At 39.9% G+C, this 23,046-nt stretch overlaps 1 protein-coding gene across 1 annotated transcript; it reads right to left on the bottom strand.

Annotated features, from left to right (window-relative positions):
• Nucleotides 1-12,859: 12,859 nt before the first annotated feature.
• Nucleotides 12,860-19,675, bottom strand: LOC104427414 (calmodulin binding protein PICBP). Its single transcript, XM_018864860.2, has 3 exons — nt 19,044-19,675; nt 13,392-18,903; nt 12,860-13,235 (listed from the first exon to the last, which is right to left on the bottom strand). Exons 1-2 carry the CDS (start codon nt 19,245-19,247, stop codon nt 13,459-13,461), a joined length of 5,649 nt encoding a protein of 1,882 aa, XP_018720405.2. The 5' UTR covers nt 19,248-19,675; the 3' UTR covers nt 12,860-13,235; nt 13,392-13,458.
• Between the last annotated feature and the right edge of the window lie 3,371 nt (nt 19,676-23,046).

The raw sequence follows: 23,046 nt of genomic DNA, 5'->3' as shown, positions 1-23,046 counted from the left end.
TGCTCGCGACTGTCGTGAGCCAAAGAAGGTATATACCCTTTGTACTTTTCAGAACTTTGCTTATGTGTCGAGTTATGTATTCTTCACTGAATCTAATCATTTGTGGACTGTGGATTCAAAAGCAATAGACCATGTAGCGAAGGATAGGGAATCATTTGTGGAATTCCGACAAGTACCAACTAGAACTAAGTGGATCTATGTGGGAAACAACTACAGAGCTGAAGTAAAAGGAATTGGCACCTACCAACTGAACATGCGTGGTGGACGCACTTTATTCCTACATGATGTATTGTATACTTCGGAGATTCGTCGGAATTTAGTATCTGTTTTAGTATTAGTCAAGCTAGGTTTTAATATGAACTTCCATAATAGAGGTGTGGATTTTTTTTTGATACAAATTACTATGGTTGTGGTTATTTTCTGGATGGTTTCATTGTATTGGATATTCACTATGTTAATGCAAATGTTTGTTATTCCCTTCTCACGTCTCATAATTCATATGATAATGATGTGAATGTGTGGCATGCTAGACTTGGTCATATTGGCCAATAACGTATTAATAGACTAGCCAAAGAGTGCTTGTTGGGCAATATTGAAAAAGTCGATTTGCCCATATGTGAACATTGCCTAGTAGGGAAAATGACAAGGAAATCATTTGGAAAAAGGAAAAAGAACTGAATTTCCTCTGCATTTAATCCATTCTGATGTCTATGGTCCAATGAATGTGAGAGGAAGGCATGGGGCTATTTATTTCATCACTTTTATAGATGATTATACTCGATTCAGATATGTCTATTTGATTTCTCATAAATCTAAAGCATTAAGTTGTTTCAAAATATTTATGAACTTGGTAGAAAATCGATTATACAAGAAAATGAAAGTATTAAGATCTGATCAAGGTCGAGAATATTTATCTGATGAGTTCAGAAAATTATGTGATGAAAAAAAAATAGAAAGACAATTGTCTATTCCATATACTTCTCAACAAAATGGTGTTGCGAAAAGAAGAAACAGAACCATACTGGAAATGGTTAGGTCCATGATGGCGCATGCTAACTTACCTATTACTTTTTGGAGTGATGCGTTATTAACTACTGCCTATATACTTAACCGAGTGCCTTCCAAATCAGTTACTTCCACTCCATATGAGTTATGGACAGGTAGAAAATCGGACTTAAGTTTTCTTAAGCCATGGGGTTGTGCTACCTATACTCATGAGCCCTATCACAAGTTTGAGAAATTGGGTCTCAGAGGAAAGAAGAGTATTTTCATAAGATACTATAAACACTCGAAAGGGTATGTGTTCATAGGTGAGCAGGAAAGTGGAAGTATAACTGAATTTGAATCACGGGATATCATATTCTTAGAGAATGAATTTCCTAAGAAGGGCGAAATAGGTGAAGATTACTCCATATTTGAAACCTTGGATCAAGATAATGATATTAGTGGAGTTCGTCCAAGTGGGAGTAATATGAGAAGTGATAAATTGAACTCAACTCATTCTCAATTACAACCACATGATGAGACGACATCATCATTATCTAATCTGAGTGGGAGCATGATGGGGAATGATGTTCAAAGTGTACAATCTCCCATACGGCGAACAAGTCGCAAAAGTATTCCCCGTCGACGTTTTGACATTGAAGGGGAAACTTTTATGATTGCTCCGCAAGATGAGGATGCGCCAAGAAATATTAATGAGGCTATAAATTGCCCTAGTAAGGAAAAATGGATTCATGTAATGGAAGAGGAGATTGAGTCAATGAAGTCAAACCAAGTTTAGGAACTGGTTGATCTTCCAAAAGGACGCAAAGCTATTGGGAACAAGTGGGTTCTCAAAATAAAGCGAAAAACTGATGGCTCGATAGAAAGACATAAGGCTCACCTTGTGGCGAAGGGGTATAACCAACATGAAGGAATTGATTATGAAAAAACATTTTATTTTGTAATGAGATTTACCTCGATTCGCATTATTCTGGCAATAGTGGTTAGTATGGATCTTGAGTTATATCAAATGGATGTAAAGACTGCTTTCCTCAATGGAGAATTAGAGGAAAAAAATATACATAGAACAACCTACTGGTTTCATTAAAGAAGGCTAAGAAGGAAAATTATGTCGACTTTTGAGATCGATATACGGTCTTAAGCAATCGTCGAGACAATGGTATATATGTTTTCATAATGCCATAATGGCATATAATTTTACAATGATAGATGAGGATCATTGTGTATATATCAAAAGATCCAAAGATCAATTTGTGATCATATCATTATATGTTGTTGATATACTAATTGCCGGAAGCAATATGGAGTTTGTTAATACTGTCAAGAGTTGGTTGTCTTCTAACTTTGAGATGAAGGATATGAGTGAGGCTACATACATTCTTGGAGTTGAGATTTCAAGAGATCGTTCGAAGAGATCGTTATCTCTTTCGCAAGAAACATATATAAATAATGTTCTTGAACGATTTTGTATGCAAGATTATAAACACATAGACATTCTTATTGCAAAAGGTGAAGGATTGAGCCATAGACTGTGTCCAAGGACTCCACAAGAGAAAGAACAAATGAAACATGTTCCTTATGCTAGTGCTATTAGGAGCTTGATGTACGCTATGATGTGTACAAGACCTAACATATGTTTTGCAGTTGGAATGGTGAGTAGATACTAATCCAACCCAGGTCAAGCATATTGGAAAGCCATTAAAAGAATATTGAGGTATCTGAAGGGAACTGCTGATTACAAGCTGAATTACCAAGGAAATGATCTGCGACTTGAAGGCTATTCAGATGCTGGTTGGGGATGAGATTTAGATGAAAGAAAATCTACCTCTAGATTTGCTTTCTTACTGAACAATGGCGCCATATCATGGAGCAGTAAGAAGCAAACGGGTATAGCCTTGTCCACGATGGAAGTTGAGTTCGTGGCATTATCAACAGCGGTACAAGAAGGAGTTTGGCTTAAGAGATTTTTGGATCATTTAGATGTTATTGAGAAAGCTGCAAATCCATTATTGGTTAACTGTGATAGCCAAGCAGCTATAGCATACACCAAAGATCCAAAATATCATGGTAAGACCAAACATATAGATACCAAATATAATTTTGTCAAAGATATGGTTGCACGAAAGGATGTGAGCTTACAGTACATATCTATGCATATAATGGTAGCAAATCCTATGACAAAACCAATACCTAGAGATGTGTTTTGTGGTCATGTAAAATCTCTAGGATTGCGTAGAGTCTGATGTACTGGATTATAATTTCCCTGAGTTGTTCACATTTAATGAATTTGTGTTTTTCATTATTAATACCTATGAATCTTTATTTGATCTTTGTGCATCTTAATGCTCAGTGCATTACTTTAAGTTGAGAAAGTATGTCAGACAGATATAAGATTAGCCCACTCACACGGGTAATCACCTCTATTTACTATGTGATAAATAGAAATGAAACGGTTTTTAATCTTATTATCTATGTGATAATCGAGAGCTCAAGTTTAAAATATATATGTCACCTTAACTAAGTGTTAAGATGAGGACATGATATGTACTATGTCCGAAAGTAAAATACCTAACATATTTTACTTTATCTATCTAAGATGTCAGATGTGAGTTATGATGAATTTTGTGAATGAGTAGATACGTGAACTCAAGTTAGACATTGGGTATGTTTGAACTATCATATGTACGGTATTGAAGGTGTAGACATACGCTCCATGGGAAAGGAGTTAATACCATAATACGTATTTCATACTACGTATGCATGAGACGACCAATAAGAGTGGCAAAAGTTTGATCTCAACTTTTATGCTGTGTGAGACTCTTGAGGAAAAGAGTTCCTCAATTTGAGTGCTCTCATGACTCTTACTTATTCTCAAGATTTCTATTTAGTGTTTGCTATCTTAGAATGTTGTCAATGGTCATGAGTTGATTCGATCTAATGGGATATTTCTAGAAAAGCAAGCTGAACTGAAATTGAGAGTTTGAATGAAAGAGTAAGATCGAATTTGCATAATCACATTGTAGTTTTTGTATTCACTGGTCGACCAATTATGACTGTCTTTAGGATAATCATAATTGTGAATACAATATATATTTATATATATATCATTGTTTAAAAGAGATCAAGAGAGATATAAATGTGATCAATCGATCTAGGGTACTGCATAGTAAATCTACTCAGAGTGTGATGCTCATTATGAGCTGCTATATATTCCTAACAGATGTATGGCAATGAACTCTCAAAGTATACTGGTCGCACGAATTCTTCATCGGTATGAATGTTGAAGAGAGGTAAAGAGGATCCTGTTCGGCCCACCATGTGCGAGTGGGAGATGATGGTTTTAATTATTAATGTGATGGGCCTAAATTGGCCCGTCTGCCAATGTTGGGCCTAAAAGCCCGGCCCACAAGATTAAGGCCCATGGATAAAGGGATATGATGAAGGGACACGTTTCTTTTTGGATGGGACGTATATAAGGGGAAATAAAGAGGGAGGAACGTACCTTTTGGTTTTAATGTATGTTCCTCCTCCCTCTCTCTCCCTTGAAAGGCTCTAAAAGAAAGAACAGTAAGCAAAATGCGACACCCATCTTCCCTTTAAGGCGAATTGGCGTCATCGAATCGAATATGGCCAAATTCTCTTCCTCATATCGGCATCGGTACTTAATCTGTGGCTAACAAGGTACGTTCGATTCTGTAATATGCCTTAGGATCGGTGATGCATGTGTTTTTCCCGGGCCCGTCTTCCACACAAGTTTATGAGTTTGATTTAGTGTCGAATCCGGTTTTTGAGAATCAGAAATTCCCATCATTATTTTTAAATGTTTATTGCCAAAATATTCATAACTCTATTATTTCCTGTATATTGATTAAAGATTTATTATAAGGATTTTATTTCCAAAATATGCATTAAATTACTCGGTAATACTCGCTCGCGGAGAGATATACTCACGCACAAAGTTAATGGGCTTGGCTAACAAAATAAGGGCTTAAGCAGCCCATTGTTACAGGTGGTACCCGCAGTTCTAGTAAGTCAGAGGTGATGCAATGGTCAGAATTACCGTCCGAAAGCTTTTGCATTTTAGAAAGAGGCATGCTAACTTTTACAACGGTTTTCGTCCCCAAAAAAAAAAAAAAAAACTTTTACAACGGTTGGCCACGAGAAATGGCCTCTTTTCTACTAACAACTTCAAACACATTCAAGAAAAGTAAGCGCAACGCGATACATGCGGAAGTCTCCGTGAGCATAGCACAAGCGATCTTCCAACAAGAATTCAAAAGCGAAATCAATCCGAATATACTACAAAAGAAGCGCTTATTTATAAAGCCTCTTCTGGGTAATCACAGTTCGCACCAACGGCGTCAGGCTTGCTTCGGAGTGTCCGAGGCGATGATGGGCTGCCCACGACGGAGCTGTCTCTCGATGGTTGACCGAGACAGCACCAGCGACGTCGATGATGCGGCGGAAGCAGAAGCAGAAGCCGAGGAGGGCTGGGGAGGAGGGTTCTTCTGACCAACGAAGTCGTCTCCGCCCTCTAATCCTTTCAGAGCCTTCACGGGAAGAACGGCCTTGGCGGCGGCGCTACCGTCGGCGGGGGATGGCGACGGGGCACGAGGGTAGAAGAAGTCAGTGGGGAAGAAGTAGTACTGGAGACCGGCCATGTAAAGATCAAAGGATGGAATTGAGTCGTGATCGGAGACCGAATCTGAATATAATAGAGCGAGCTTTGGAGTTGTCGAAATGTCGAATGCTGTTGGTGGTGTTGGAGAGGCGTGAGGTTTTATGGAGGCGGAGACAATGGCGGATGACTCGGAGGACTACGTCAGGCTTTGCCGCGCGCGTGGTGTCATACGTGTCTTACCTTGTCACGCCGCCCTTTCGGCCGACTTTCTTGGCCATTTTATAGCTCCAAGGGGGAGGAATATGCCCATTGGGCGGGACCAGGATCCGATTTTTTTCCTTTTTCTCTTGTGTGGAAACTTTTATGGTCAAGTCAATTTTGGCTTTCCAGCAGGCTAATGAAAGGTCTACAGTTCAACATGTAGAATAGTAAGTTCGAGTATTTGGAGAAATTTTAAAAACTTGTGAACAATTTGAAGGGTTTAAAGAAATCCAAGTTGAAAAGTTGAGGATTTGGGACTAGTTTGAATTGTGATGTAACTAAAATTATAGAACAAAATGAAAATTGGTAAATTGAATTGCGTGTGCTCTAATGACTTTAGGGAGTGGTCACTTTATCTCTTTCCTCTTTATAATATTCTATTCTATGAATAGGTTGGGATATGATAAGTTATATAGACTTTTACTCACAAATCATGTAACTTTATGTTGGAATTCATGTGATATGCGCATGCACGTTTGCACGATTCTAAAATAGTGATCGATACTCAAGAAAACTGCCATTTTATAATTTCTTTGACATGAGAGGGTGTTAGAGATCTAGACATTAGCCAGATTCTCTCCATTTTTTTTTCCTTTTTTTTTTATACAAATAGATAAGTGAGGGAAAAGTGAAACTGGTATTTCCTTTAGATAGTTTAATAAGTCGTGGTCTTTTAGTTTAATTTCAAAAGGCTTCGATATCAACTTTGTCAATAAAAAAAGATTTCCTTTTTCATTTTCCTCAGAAATTTACTGCCATGTTTTGAATCTTCCCATACAAAAGATGAAGAAGAAAGCAACTTTAATAAGGTAATCGAGTAAGTATGAAGTTATTTTAAGAGAGGGAAATGTGAGATTGGAAACCGAAAATGAGAGGAGAAGGTTTTGAGAGGTCATTCAAGGTAAATAATAGAAATTGTGTAGGTATGAAAATCCGCTATATTAGGGTTAAATTTGAATAAAAAGAAAATTGAGACAAAACTCGATTTTGCCTTAAATACATAGATAAAGACGGAAATAATGGATTAGCTTTATAGTGCTCGCGTTTTGTTATAATTTTGACTTTCACAAATTAAAGGTCGGAATCAATTTTGCTTATCCTAAGAACAAGTTACCTCAAGATTTTCACTTTTAAATTAGGAAATTAAAAAAAAAAAAAAAAATCTTTGGTTCGCTTAAAGTCAATCGAAGCATGCGCTTGGACAAACGCGAAACTCGCATGTGTCGCTTGATGGGAATAAAAAAAAAAAAAAAATTGTCGAAGATTAATTATTATTATTAAGCGGAAGTTTCCACGAGTTGAATTTGAGACTGAGACAGCATGCTTTCTTGAAAAAATAGCATGCTTTCTTATAAAAATAGAAAGCTTCAGTTTGTTTTCAGAACTTGAATAACTCCTTAAAAGTATCTATTATATGCGTGTCTACACATACATACATACATGCATACATACATACATACATACATACATACATACATACATACAACACACACACACACATATATGTTGTGTTTGACGAATACGGTACGTCGGATCAAAGTTGCTCACCTATGGCAAGAGAATCATGTGGCCATTTGTTTATTTTTTATTTATTTTTGGCTTAAAGTTGCTCAGATGACTTCATCAAATTTGTTAATTTATTGGCTCATAATTTTTAACAATATTTGAAAAATGTGTGGTCAACAAGCGCCATGTTCTCCGCAGCCTTAAAAATGGGGGATAAATAAGAAAGCTGCGTAAATTGAAAGAATGCGTCCAAGTTATTCGCCATAGTTGAAATTTGAGTATATAATATTTACTAGGGGTGAGCACTTGGTTAGGTTCGACTCAGAAACTAGAAGAACAATAGGTTCAAAGCCGAATCCTGGGAGAACTGGTTTGGTCTAGTCTAAGTCTGGTTCTAAGGCCGGAACCACTGGTTTTCCCTGAGAACCGGTTCAACCAATTTGGGACCGCTTTCGCCTGATTCTGAAGTGGCTTTCAAGCATCTATTAAATAAGAAAAATACTTTTGCAGCCATTGAGAATTGAATAATAAGTTTTAACGTGAACAAACAACAATTTAATCATTTGACCAATAGATATTTGAAGCGAAATAGAACGGTTTTTTTTATATTATTATTATAAGAATTTGATTTTTTACCAAAACATAGGGTGAGCCGATTACCGGTTTCAAAACATATCAATTTGGTTCCTGATTTTAATCTTTTGGAACTAGGAGTCATAGGATTGGCCCGGTATTAGTTCACTATGGAATCAATCACCTCTAGTACTTACACTATCTTTCTTATGAAGTCGTTGAAATAATTGAATTTTTAAATTTATGCGTACATAATGGAGTCGAGAAATTGTGTCGCTACATTCAAATCAGCTTCATACTATCTGCAAGTTTCAAGTTTTTGCAGGTTGATTATATGAACGAAAAACACAGTCTTCTACATTGCAACCCAATTTAGACTGAGAGTTGACAAAAAAGGATGAAAAACACATTCTTTGATCACGTATATAAGTTAGATGATTGTACAATATGCATTCCAAATTGTAAAATTTACACTTTGACTAGAGATAGATACTTTGCATTGGGGATTAGCTACCATATTGATTAACAAGACAATCACTTATGAAAATATCACAACATGTGTTAAACGTCCAAAAACAAACCTTTACCATACCAATTAGAAATCACTTGATGTCAATAAGATAAGTTTTGCAGTGAAAATTATCCGATCAGTCATAAACAATTTAATCATAAACTTTTTAATTTTATCAATTTAATCATAAATCAACGTAGTCCTTCCCGTCAATTTTCGCCGGAAATTACTAACATGGTGATCTAGTCATCGACATCCATCCTATGTGATACATCGTTATGTTAATATTTGTCAATGAAAATTGGCCAGAAATACTATATTAGAATTCCATACAAAAGTTTAGGATTAAAGTGGTAAAATTGAAAAAATTATGATTGAATTGATATATGTACAATAAATTTAAAATTGATTGAACAATTTTTCTTGTGCTTTTCTCCCCTTCTACCGTATTCAAGGTATATGAGTAACTACGCTCTCTCACTAAGCAAAAGTTAATAATACCATCGAATCTAATATATGGTGAGGTGTCAAGAAAAAAAAGAAAAAGAAGTATCTTTATGGAAATCATGGTCTTCCTTAATTCTTTATGAAAAGGAATGGTCGACGTTGGCCCGTAAAAGAAGGCCAGAGACGGTCGACGATCTTGCTTTAATTAATCAACCAAAGCCCGAACGAAAGTCCCGGACGAATATAATAGGTGAACACCTAATTATCAAAAGGGGGAGGACAAGATCTGGGGGCCACATAATACCTGAATTTATTTGGAGATTACAATAGAAAAAGAAAAAAAAACCGACTTCATTGCAGGATTGAGTTGGCAATTTTGGACTCGAATTAACACCTTTATATGCGATCATCGGACAAATCTGAATATGACATGACTTTAAGCTACAAGTTTATAGTGTAGTCAATAAAAGCACACGATTTGACATGATTACAAAACTCGATTATAATGAGTGGGCACAAGCAATCGGTCCTATTTTATGCTCCTTAGTGGCGATGTGGCATGACGTGGTACAAAGGGAATGATGTCTTCCTGGTAAGAAGAAGGCCAATTAATTTAAAGAGAGGCGTGGAACACTTCATCAATGAGAGGTCAGCATGCACGAGCATTTTCTTTTTTCAATACAATGCTTAAAAGTAAAATGACGACTATGCCTTTGCAAATAAACATCAATTAACGAGCAAATTTCCTAATCTGACAGTTTCTGGCGAAGGAGATATCATGTTTTAAATAAGATAAGATGTCTGACTTTCTATACAAATTTAGAATTGTTATGTTAATTTTGATTGTTTGACATATTATTATTTCGAAATTTCATTGGAATTCAAAGTTTTACCATTTACTTAGTCAATATCTTGTTCATTGAAGCTTTTATTTTCATCTGAAACACCAGACGCTATAAATGTTGATAAATGACTTACCATACTTATTTTGGCGCAAAAGAAAGAATAAGTAAATTTACTTTGATTGATGTGAAATAAACAGCCTATGGTTTGTCATTTTGCCAATTTGTTTCATCAATGCTACTTAAATATAAGTCTTTGAGACTGTTATTGGATAATTGATTTTCAAAAGTAAGAACAATGTATTTTGACGTTTGACCAGACAGATTGTACATGTCCCAACTTGTATTTGACGGATCTTGTTGATGAACGTCTTTCTCTCTCTTCTTTTCCTGCAAACGGTCACGGGTTTTAAAAAATTCTTCGTTTCTCTTCGCCTGAACGCTCATTGGACTGCTGGCAACTCGGGCTGTAATTCATTTGAGGAATGAGGAAATATAGAACAGTTGCAACTGAAGATTTGTGACCTTCAGGAGCTTATAATTGGGTTCCGGTAGCACTCACACCCCGAATCCTATAGGGATGGGGTGACACGGCCATCTTTTGACCCAAAGGACACATCTTCTAACCACTCAAACATTCAGCTCCCAAACTTGAAAAGATAGGGAAAAATAGGGATATGCATCTACAATTCAGTGAGTAGTACATATCAAATCATATACTAGTTATTTCATTTTAACAAGCTTTATACAATTCAGAAAATACTTATTAAAATTATTCATAAATATCAATGATCAAATCCATTAATCAATTTCATCAAAATCACACATCAGTGGTTTATCCAATGATTTATCTCATTTCAAAAATCCATCTGATCAATCTCATAGCACATCATATCTCAAAGCCCTAGAAGTGACTTCCATGAGACAACATCATTGTGTAGAACTTAGCACTTGAGTTGTACAATGGCCTAGAAGTAGCTCCCACGAAATTACTTTATCATGTAACACTTAGTTCTTGAACAACATATATCAAGTACAAGGCCTTAGATGTGGCTTCCATGAAATTACATTATCATGTAGCAGTTAGTTCTTAACGAAAATATATCAATAGTACAAAGCCCTAAAAGTGGCTCTTATGAAACTATGTTATCATAATAGCACTTAATCCTTGACTGTAAGACTCTAGAAATGACTCTTATGAAGTTAAATTATCGTATAGCACTTAGTCTTTTACCTCTTTTATATCACAATTGATTTCACAAGCCTTTCACAAATCAATTCTTGCCACAAAACCAATCTAGAATCCGCAATGTAAATCAATTTCACATACAGAATCAAATCACTTTTCATCAAACCATAATCCAAGTCAATGTAATTCTTTCACAAGAAAGTTTTGCAAACCCAAAATATATCATTTCACAAACCTTTCATTGAACCATACATTTCATATGGTGCATCTCACATCATTTTCATAATCTCGCAACATTTCAAAACACCTTTCGTAAAACGTTTCTCAAATTGTTATAGAACTCATATCATAAACCAAGTTCACAAATTTTATATATGTGTATATATCATTTAGCAATACCTTTCTTAAAACACTCACAGTTATCAAAACATAGTAATTGCCCAAACCTCTCATTGGGTTCATAATTATATTAAGCATAAACAACTATCCTCCAATATCAGAAATCAAATCTAGAAATCAACCTAATAAACTAAGCATACAACTTTTCGCAACATAACCATCTACCATTTGTCATTGATTTCTCAAATCATTCATAAACCTTTCCATAAAACAATACACATACATAAACATCACGACATATTTCATAATATGTTTTTTAAACCATTTTCAAATAACAAAAAGACAGTGAATACTCATCCCACTTTATGCAATAAAAATGTTCTTTTCAGTTCAATATGTATGTATGTATGTATGTATGTATGTATGTATGTATGTATGTATGTATGTATAACGAGGCTCACTCAAATCAACGAATTCGCAATCCTATCATATAAACCAGAAATAATATCAAAACCAAGTAAAATGCCATCTCAATTATGGCTTAGCTAAACTAAGATTAAATTCTACCAAAATAACTTCCATGCGTCAACAAATCGCTTACCCGAAGTGTTTATTCAAATTTAAACATAATGCAGAACTCGCATGTGAAACCCTAAAATCTTGCTTCCATAAAACCGTTGTTTCAAATCAACAACAGTCAAACCCCACAACTCTACGTTATGATCCACCGTTCCAAGAAATTTCAAAACTCGACAACTCAAAAATTGGACTTCGCGGCTTGATTTTCACAAAACTTCCAATATATGACCTAATTTTGAAGACTACCCTGATTAGACAAATGAGGAGCGCGAATATTTATTGGGTGTTGTGTTACGTAGTTGAGTCAACTTAGCGAAGATCTCAAGACACAAAACTCCTCCTCCTCCTCCTCCTTTCTCTCTCTCTCTCTCTTTTCAATCCCTCTTTCACTTTTCAAACCTATCTTTTACAGGTAGTTTTTGCTCAAATGAGAAATTGTGAGTGCTGGAAACACTTTCAGGGGCAATGTTCTACGCCATGAACGATGGTGCGTTTTCGTAACTATTAATTCATGAAGCAACGCGGATGCATTTTGGAAAACTCGGGTTGAAAATTAAGGGACTGCCGATGGGTTTGCACCGTTTCCCCATTCGGAAGTCATCACACCCACGCCGGCCTTAGTGTGCGACAACATTCCGAGGCCAGTTTGTTGTCTACTCTTTTGCTCTTTCAAAACTTTCCTAGGTTTTCATCAAGGTTGTAGTTGTAGGAATTACTTTTCCTTAGATTCGAGGTATCATGTCCTACAAAAACCTAAGTTGGCAACAAAAACGATAACCATATTGAGGTATCACCGCGGGCTCCATTTCCCTGGCTTTCTGATTCTGGAGTATGCTGAAACATTGAACAAGAGCAAGAGCAACAACCTTCACTGACAGGATTGCGTTTCTGCAGGTAAGTAAATTCCAGAGGGAGTGATACGCTGCTAGGGAAGGTATAAACTACGCAGAAAATCATCAGAAAAAAGCCACACCCTCAACGCACTCCAGAAAAGATTGCCTCATTCATAAGTATGTAACAAATGGTCAAAAATGTGAAATCCTTTTTCATAATCACACTCCATTATATCTCTAGCTGGGGAAAGAAACTCAATGACCACAATTTCATCTGTACATTGACTTGTAAATCGACTCCTGGTGATATCAAAATAGGAATCATATATTAATCTATGCAAATTAAGACTCTATCTGAGGTGAGAGGAGCTAACAGCCCCCACTTACATGTTATGACACAATTATTGAAGGACAATAAATGAACCGCATATCTCCTTGGATTGCCCAAACATTCCAATTTGATGAATCCAGTAACACTCTGAAGTCATGACCATGAATTCTCATCACTGAAGAGACTTCGCTTATTTACCTGTGTGCAAAAATTTAGAAATGGAAAGAGTTAGAACTGTTCTACCAAAATAATTGCAATGAGAAGTACGTCATGATTTATTATGGACAGAAATCGGTTGTCCTAATTGCAGGTAAGTGCCATTTGGTCCAGATGAATCATATAAACGTTCCTTACCTCGATAATAAATGAGGAATAAAGAGATTTGCATGACTCAAAGCTGTTCCTTGTGCCTGAAGCATGATCACTTCCCAACTGGAGGACTAACCGTTTCGAAAGCTTCTATGAGTAAGTGAACTTTTCTTCTCCTTGTCGGAGTTAATCTGGAGACAACTTGCTGAAGGGCATAATCCAACATCCATTCCTCAGTATTTTTCCTTCCATCCATGTCCTGATGCCTCAAATTGACTTTTTCTGGCTCATCGTCTGTCTGAGGGGGAAGATATTGCGGCTTCTGTAGGTTGAGGTTCCTCACCTTCTCTAATGCCTTGACGAATCTATTAAGGAGAATTACCTTCTTCAGATTACTCCAATTTTTCACTGCTCCTTGGCTAAATTTGCGTGCCACCTTGGGCTCTGTTCTATCTTCTTCTTGGGAAGCACCACTAGCAGTAACAAATTGGAGCTGTGTTTCTTGACCTGAAGCTCTGGGTTGTTCTGTCCTTTCAGGTTCCACCCTTCCATAATCAGCTGAATTATTTGATGCTGAAATGAGAGTCTCTGCACATTCTGTCTTCTCATATTGAATATTCTTACCAGAATATTGACCATCTGGTGAACTTTCCTCTGCTTCCGGAAGAAGGATATTGTCAATTGCTTCTTGTACCAGCTTAATGGCCTCAATCTTTCTGAGTTCCATCTTTTCACAATCAGCCCTCTGACCCAGAGATGCTTGCTGATCTTCTGCTTCTGGTGAATCTCGACGAGGACAAGAATCGTACCTTCTGTCCAATTTATTCTCCTTTTCTTCGTCTTCCTTGCTGGATCCATCAAAAGGTGACCTGCTTCCATCTTCTGTATTAAGACCCGATACCATATGCTTGTGTATCAAGTACCAAAGATTTGAGTACTTCTTGTTCTCCAACTGTACTTCCTGTTCTGCATTAGTGACACATACAGGCATGGAATCCTCAAGTGGAGATGAATCAGAGAGGACCTCATCTTTGGGATTTGTTCCATGTTTACCTTCTTGACTTGTTGTCATGGGCTCCTCCAATGTGTCATCAACTGAGGCCGAAGGGGACTCTGCGTTATTATCTTGTGGTGAATTGCCTTTAGAATTATTCAATACTGTCACTGTTTTGCCCAAAGAACCTTTGGTCTCGGAGCTTTGGCTGTTTGATCCAGCATCAGCACCCTCAGGTGGCGAATTTAAACTTGGAGTTTTCCTTGCATGCTCCTGTACATATTTGCTGTTTTCTGCCTTAAAGCACCAATCAGATGGATCACCTGGGATGACAGACTTACTCAGAACCTCTTTAGGACTTGAGAAACTTATTTTCCTGAGGCTTTCATCAGTGACCGCCCTGCTTAATTCTCTACTGATTCTACAAAAGTCCTGACCTGTTCCTTTGGTCTCAGAGAATGCCACTGGATTCTGTTGCTCTTTAGTTGGGGAATTGCTGCTTTGGGCAACTGGATAAGTGCTTGATGACTTCCCAGTCAGAGTCTCAGAAGAGTATCCATCCTCACTGGGTATTATTTTTTCATCATGGACTGAGCAATTCATGTTGGCTTTAGCACGGCGAACAGGATATGAAAATGATATATTTGGACTTATGGGAGATTCACCTCCTTGCGTTGGGACAACAGTTTCAAAGGCTTCTACAAGGAGAGTAACTTTTCTTTTCTGTGCAGGATCCAGGTTGGAAATGACCTTTCGGAGTGCATAATCAAGCATCCATTCCTCAGATTTCTTCCGCTCTTCTGTAGATTGCTGTCTCAAGCTAACCTTCTCAGATTCTGTGGAAAGTTCTGAGGACGGGCTTCTTGGCACCCTTGGCTTGAAGTTCCTAGTTTTCTCCAATGCCTTGACAAATTTCTTGAGAAGGATGAACTTTTTCACACTGCTCCATCTCTTAAGTGTAGGCTGGTTAGGCTTGTGCCAAATCTTAGTTTCTGTCTGTTCCTTCGCGGTATGCAGATTTTCAGTTCTGACCTGCTCTTCTTTTGAATCTGATGCTGAACTATTCTGAAGTTCAAGGGAAGTAGAGATGCCTGATGACTCAGTTTCACCTCTGCTTCCATCCTTCTCATCAGAGTGATAACACTCCTCCAACTTCGTATCACTAGCTGCTGACTGGCCATCAAACTTCTGATGTACACTTTGGGAAAGAAGAATTTTGTTAATTGCTTCTTGTAACAGTTTGATGGCATCGCTCTGGCACAGTTCCATCTGCTGTCGATCTTCATCATCGGTTGCTTCCTCAATGTCCTGACCCCCTTCAGAAACCTCTTGACGATGGTCAGCTTCATCAACACCAGGCAGTGTGCTGCCATCTTTCACATGTTCTTTCTCATTTTCTAGATTGAACGTCTGCAATCCTCCACTGTCGGCTATGTCCGAGACCATGTGCTGATATATTAGGTGCCACAACCCATTATACTTCTTTCTTCCAACAGGAGATTGATCATCTGGCTCCAATACTTCTTTATCTTCAGGCGAATCACCTTTAGAATCATTGAATATTGTCACTGTTTCACCCATTAAACCTTCAGTCTCAGAGCTTTTTCTGTTTGATCCAGCATCAGCACCCTCAGGTGTTAAATTTGAACTTGGAGTTTTCCTTGCACTCTCCTCCTGAACATTTTCATTGCCTGATAATTCAATGTCAATTTCATTTTCACTGTTTTCTGCACTCAAGAACTGATCAGATAGATCACTCGGAATGGTGGACTCAGTCATAACCACATCAGGTCTTGTAAAGCTAATTTTCATAGTGTTTTCATTGAAGTTCGCCATGCTTAATTCCCTGTTTATCGTACGAAAGTCCTGACCTGTTATATTGGCCTCAGAGAATGCCACTGAATTCTCTAGTTCTTCAGTTGTGGAATTGCTGCCTTGGGCAACTGGTAAAGTGCTTGAAGACTTCCCAGTCAAAGTCCCAGAAGAGTATCCATCCTCCGGGCCTCTTGGTTTGTCATCCGGGACTAAGCAATTTGTGTTGGCTTTAGCACAGTGAACAGGAGATGAAAATGATGAATGTGGACTAATGGGAGATTCACCTCCTTGTGCTGGGACGACAGTTTCAAAGGCTTCTACAAGGAGAGTGACTTTTCTTTTCTGCACAGGATCCAGGTTGGAAATGACCTTCCGGAGTGCAAAATCAAGCATCCATTCCTCAGATTTCTTCCTCTCTTCTGTCGATTGCCGTCTCAAGCTAACCTTCTCTGCTTCTGAGTAAAGGTCTGAGGATGGGATTCTAGGTATTCTTGGCTTGAAGTTCCTATTTTTCTCCAATGCCTTGACGAATCGCTTGAGAAGGACTAACTTTTTCACATTGCTCCATCTCTTAAGTGTAGGCTGGTTAGGCTTGTTCCAAATCTTAGTTTCCGTTTGTTCCTTCTTGGCATAGAGATTTTCAGATCTGACCTGCTCTTCTTTAGATTCTGGGGCCACACCATTTTGAAGTTCAGGCGAAGTAGAGACTCTTGATGATTCGATTGCACCTCGGCTGCCATCCTTCCCATCAGAGTGACACTGCTCCTCCGTATCTGTATCATTACCAGTTGACTGGCTGTCAAACTTCTGAACTGGGGTTTGGGAAAGAAGAATTTTGTTAATTGCTTCTTGTAACAGTTTGATGGCATCACTCTGGCGCAGTTCCATTGGCTGCCGGTCTTCCTCATTGGTTGGCGTCCCAGTGTCCTGACCACGTTCAGAAACCTCTTGACAGCGGTCAGTTTCGTCCACTCCAGGCAGTGTACTGCCCTCTTCCACACGTTCTTTCTCATTTTCTAGATTGAACGGCTGCGACCCTTTGCTTCCAGCTATATCTGAGACCATGTGCTGATATATTAGGTGCCACAACCCATTATACTTCTTCATTCCCCGAGGAGTCTCAAATGGATCATCCGGCTCAGAGTCTCCAAATTGAGCTGCTGCGTTTTCTCCCTTCGCTTCACTCACCAAAGATAATTCATCCTTTAAGGCCTCAGCAGATTCTGTACTGCTAATACATACATCTGATGTGCATGGTAGCTCATCAGCCATGCTATCTGATACAGTGGTGTTTTCACCATTCATTGCTGATTCAGTCAGGTGAAGTTCTGACTCCAGACATGAGGGCTCTTCTCCGTCAACTTCTCTGACAATGTTGACATCCTGTGGGTCTTCTGAATGACATGTTTCTGTGATATCAGTCAACTTGGAGGACAGGTAATGGGACAAACCACCACCATCTTCAGGTTTCAGTTGGCAGACCGCTGGGGATGTAGCTTGATCTTCATCAAAAGCAACATTCCCTCGTCCAGTATTGCAATTAACCAATGAACTTTCCTCTTCACGCTTTAGTGTATTTATAGAGTCAGTAATGCCCATTTCATATTCACTTCCACTTTGATGAAGTTCCGTATGTGTCTCCTCGTTGAGGGTCAGAGGAGGCACCACCACATGCTGCTCCTCACTGTGAAGACATGCTTTCTGAATACTTTCTCTAGAACTTTCATGAGGACTCATAATCTCAACAGACTCTGTTTCAACTAGACCCAGAGAATCAGAGTTAACTTTGCCTCCATCTTGAGCTGCAACTCCATTTGGATCTGCTTTTGGCCCAGTGTAGATTTCTACAGGAACTTCCCTCTTGAGTTCCTGAACAGTGGGAGTGACATTCCCTTTTTCTTCAATGGCTTGCTGTCCCTGGGGGACTATTTTGCTCAACTCAGTTCCCTCTACCGAGTTGCGTGTATTGTTTACTCTTTGAGAGGGCTGCCCTTCCAGTTTCTTGCTTCGCTGTGCATTCACACGCTTTCTTGCCGATTTCAGACGCTTCAATGTAGGAGCTTCCTCATGCCGGTGATGACCGTGAAGAGAACAGTAGCTATACGGACAAAATTTCTTCACCAAAATCCTTTCAGATGAATTACCCTCTTGTGGATCCTCTGGCTGCTCAGGAATCTTTGACCTCCTAATAGCCGACGAACAGGTAGGTCTATGAATGCTCGAGTCGGGGGACTGAGAAATTTGCGGCTCTTTCCATACAGAAGACCTCTTCGGTTTCAAACTGGCCATTTTAGTCAGAATCCTCACAGGTCTGAAGGTAGGAGTTCTTGTAAAGCCTTTAACAGATTTATTACTGGAAGGACTCTGCTTTGGCTTAAAGCCAGTCGAGAATTTTCCATTCTGATTACTGCTGCGGACAGCCAGCTCAGAATCACGATGACTTGCTTGAGAACTCACCTTCTTCACGTCAGAACATCTTGTTGACTTCAAATAATTTGGCAATGCATCCAGGTCACTCAAGGAACTTAAAGGCTGGTCACATAGCAAACTTGGTTTTCTTCTAGAAGGCCTTGCGGTCTGAAACCCCGCAAGCCTAACGGACCACAACTTCCTCAATTTCTTCCTTTGAAGATCTCCTACTACAGTGATCTTTTTCGAAGAAGACCTTCTGAGTTTTGAACTGGACATTCTTGTCAATCCCTTAGCCAACCTTAAACTAGATCTCCTAGTTAATGTCCTCAGTGGTTTCTGTTCATAGAAGGCAATAATACATATCCGTAAGCTATTAAGTTACTGCCATATTCATCTTACCACCCAGATATCATACCTTCCCCCTTCATTACTGGTCTGGTAATTATTGCTAAAGGAAGAGGATTTGGTGGAATTACCTGCAAATTATATGCCTTCACACCGGAACCTGCCGGTGCCTCTGCGCAATCCAGCGATGCATCCGACGTCTCAATGGAAGTAGACCATTCCAAGGCTGCTTCATCGCTGGAACAGTTGAGCAGCTTGTCGTGACCAGATTGAGACTCTCCCGATCTTCCCGAGGACTCCATGCTCGGCCGGCCCGAGAGCGAATCCATCTCCATCTATTCAGACCTTTATTTCAGTTTTGCCTCCCCTGGTTCAGTGGCCGTCAACTTTTTTCTGGTTCAGGAAACGGCCCAGATCAAAATTCAAGAAGCAGTCCCGGGAGCAGCGTCAGGATTGCTTCAATCATGGAGGTGCGATGTGGAGTTTGCTTGTTGGGAAGGTAAGAGAAAAAAGTGTTCTAGTTTTCTTGTGGGCAAGGAAGAAAATCTTGACTGGGAAAGATCTTGGTGAACGGGAGGAAACAGAGATCACAAAGTAGGCTGTTGGCTGTAGTGGTTGGTCTTATGCTCGGCAGCTTGACATTGATTTTTCCTGCGACATGACTGCGCTGACCACAGGGGAACACGGGATCGGGAGAGACGATGAGGACATTGGGAAAGCTTCAATGGATGCTCTGATTTTGTACAAGAAAAGGCTGTTTGACCAGGCCTTCCTTTTCTCAACTGACCTGTATTTTGGATTCTTCAGATGGGGAAAAAAGAAAAAAAAGAAGAAGCTGCTGAGGCCCATGTTCTAATCGGGTGGTGGTGATTATGACTGCATTTTCTCATTAAACACACACACGTCATGTCATCAAATATAATATTGGGATGAAGTCACTGTGCATAGGTTAGTTATGTCACAAACACAACCTTATGTAATAAATGATTTGCCATGATTCGCTTTTTATTTTAATGTATCAATATCAACACACTCTGCGCCTTCTTAATTAGTACAGTATTTTTATAGAGCTCAAATTCCGGCTCGACACCTTACTTAGGATACAAAAGATTAGTTATGTTACAGAATTTCTTTCCCGACGGATCCGCAAAATTGCTGGGAAGTTGCAAATTGTGAACGCAGGTGGACCCATGAACGAGAGAGATAGCTTCCCCTAGGCTGTGGCCTCGTTTGGGCAAAAGAAAATCCCAGTTAGAGATGCATCACAGGTTCTCATGCAGCCTACAACAGCCCACATCCATTTGAAACATCCACTTCAGGCAAGACCCAATTCATATTTTAAGGCGTTTACTTTTGATCCGTGATGTTCATGTGATACCGTCAGCTCCAAGGTCCGACTGGAGAAGAACCCATGAACAATATCTCTTAGGTCATATCGAAGCACCGAAAGACGAACCTATTGGTCACTAACGATGGCCGGTAAGGCCTACCGCAGTTTTCACTCCACCAGAGCATTTTCCTTCTTAGGAACTTCGTAATTTCGAGAGAATTTGTCCGTGAACGCGTGCGAAGACCAGCTGGAGAGTCAGAATTGGAGAGAGGGAGAGAAGGGACACCGAATTTGCATCGACTTTGTACTGAAGATGACGAAGCGTGTGGGGCCAGGCATGGCGTGAAGGCCGGGGAGGAGGGATCGCGCGGCGCCACCGTCCAGGAATCAGATCCACACGTCTGAATTCGTGCTATGATTTTGTCTGAAGTGGGACCCGCAAAGGAGGAGAGGCTAGGATTAGCAATTCTTCGATTCGCTTTGTTCTGTGCGGCACAGCCCGACACGTGGGATGTTAGAAATGTTAAAATAAGTTATCGTGTATATTCATACTTTAGGTGTATTAACGTATATTTGTAGACCGATTAACTTGTCGTGTCTGATCGGCCCCAAACACGGTGCCACCCTTGTCATGTCTTGCAATCACGCTCGTATCATAGTGCCATGTGAGGCCATTTGTTAAGTGTGTCATAGTTATGTCAAGGCAACTTTCATCAAATGTGCTACATTCAATTTAGATGTAACCTTATTATATATATTTTGAAATGACAGTAATCACATAATATGACGACAATTGCCTGACTCTCAATGGGTGTACTCTTGTTTTGGTGTAATTTTTTTTTTTTTTTAAAGTTGATGGTTTTAATTGGTGATGGGCTTAAGGCCCGTCCGCCCATGCTGGGCCCAAAAAGCCCAGCCCATGGGAATATGGCCCGTGGATGGGGGAAGGTATAAAAGGGAGGAGAGAGAGAGAGAAGACAACGGTTGGAAATCAGAATTTACGTACGTCTTCTCCTCTCCCGCGCGCTCTCCCTCTCCAAAGAAAAACAAAAAGCATACGGCACGTTTTTCTTCCCATCAAGGCTTAATTGGATCGAACATGGCCAAATATCTTCCTCTTATCGGCGTCGGTGTCTAATCTGTGGCTAACAAGGTACGCTCGAATCCGTGGTGTCTTTACGATCGGTGATACGTGTTTTCCCGGGCTTCGTCTTCCGCATTGATTTAGGGGTTCGATTTAGTGTCGAATCCGGTTTTCGGGGATCCGTTATTCCCAACATTGGTATCAGAGCCAGGTTCACGTTTTCCCGACCTGTTTCATGTTTTTTGATTGAATTTTCGCGAAGAAAATCGGCCGGCACGGATCGGGGCGAGAAATCCCGACACCCGAGCGCTGTTCGCCCATTTTTCCGAGTTTTCGTAAGTCGAAATCGAATTCTGATTAAATAGGAGAAAGGGCTCGTCGAGACGAGTCCGGGGACAGGTTGTGCGCCGCCAGGAGATGCCGCACGCGCCCACACGTGTGGCCGGAAGGCGCTGTGCGTGGGCGCGACGCGCCCGGAAGCGCCGGCTCGCCCGCCGTGCGCGCGCCGCCCGGTCGGCGAACCGGCGCGCGTGTGAGCCACCGGCCGACGCGACCGACACGTGCTGGTCGACGACGGACGGCATGATGTCACCCAACGGTCAATAACCACTGGGGTGACGTCATCGATGATGTCGGCAACGACGACGTTTCGCCGGGCGGTCACCGCCGGCGACCCGACCGGCGACCCGGCCCGAACCCGAATCGCGGGCGCCGGCACGCACGCGCACACGTGCCGGATGACGTCTGCGTGACGTCAGCCCGTGCACGCGCACGGCACGTGCCGTCCGTTCACCCGAACCGGCCGACCGGTCCGACGACCTGACCGTTGACCGTTGACTTTGACCGTTGACTTTGACCGTTGACCCGAAAAAAAAAAAAAAAAAAAAGGATTTGTTTCTTTTTTCAAAAATGTTTTTATGGGTTAGCGGTAATCCATTTTTATTCTGCATTTGTTGCATGAATCATGGAAAATTATGTATAATTTTCCATTTTGTTTATTGTGGATTAAAAGTGATCCATTTTAGTTCTACATTTGTTGCGCAGGAACTATGATGCGTTATGCACGGATACCGCAATCCCGAGAACGGACGAAGGAAGAGCTAGACTGAAAAGGCTGATGAAAGAGTTAGCTGATTATCGGTGGCTTGATGGTGATTTAGTATCACACATGGTCAAGGTCAATCATATGATACAGGAAATCATCTGGAATGGTTATCTTATGCCGGACTTTGAGAAGGTGCCGTTTTGATGGACACTCTTCCACCCGAATGGCAAGCGGTGTTAGATCGGCTATGGGAGGTCAACGTGGTCCCGGGTTATAGAAGGGCTGGTGGAAGCTTTTGTAAGAGAGTACTATAGGATTGAGTTGGCCAAAACTTCAACCCTTAGATTGAGCGCCACATGGCGTAGAGTAAATGCGCCTTGGTGGCGACATGAGAGCTCTCCAAAAGTTTTTCCATGGTTGGCAAATGTGCCTTCAGTTTTCTCAGATGTTTTGACTAATAGATTAGAAATGACATTCCCTATTTATTTTTTAGATTAGTTTGAGATATTATTGAGTGTGAATATCTTTTTCTATGTTGATATTTTCTTCTGTGTATATTACTTAGTGTAATGGATTGTTGTATTGTGTTGAAAGCATTATTGTTTTATTGGATATCAATTATCCGTTGCTTTCTGTTATTGCTGATTGCTGTGGGTAGTTAGCTGTGGGTAATTT

Source organism: Eucalyptus grandis, chromosome 11 (genome assembly GCF_016545825.1).
Source record: "Eucalyptus grandis isolate ANBG69807.140 chromosome 11, ASM1654582v1, whole genome shotgun sequence".
NCBI lineage: Eukaryota > Viridiplantae > Streptophyta > Magnoliopsida > Myrtales > Myrtaceae > Eucalyptus > Eucalyptus grandis.
Note: the sequence above shows the minus strand (reverse complement) of the source record. Positions and strands in the feature narration are given on the sequence as shown.

Coding starts and splice junctions, on each gene's coding strand:
- LOC104427414 (XM_018864860.2), bottom strand. CDS start 19,247: ATGGAGATGGATTCGCTCTCGGGCCGGCCGAGCATGGAGTCCTCGGGA. Junction 18,904..19,043: donor TGAAGGCATATAATTTGCAG/GTAATTCCACCA, acceptor TTCTATGAACAG/AAACCACTGAGGACATTAAC.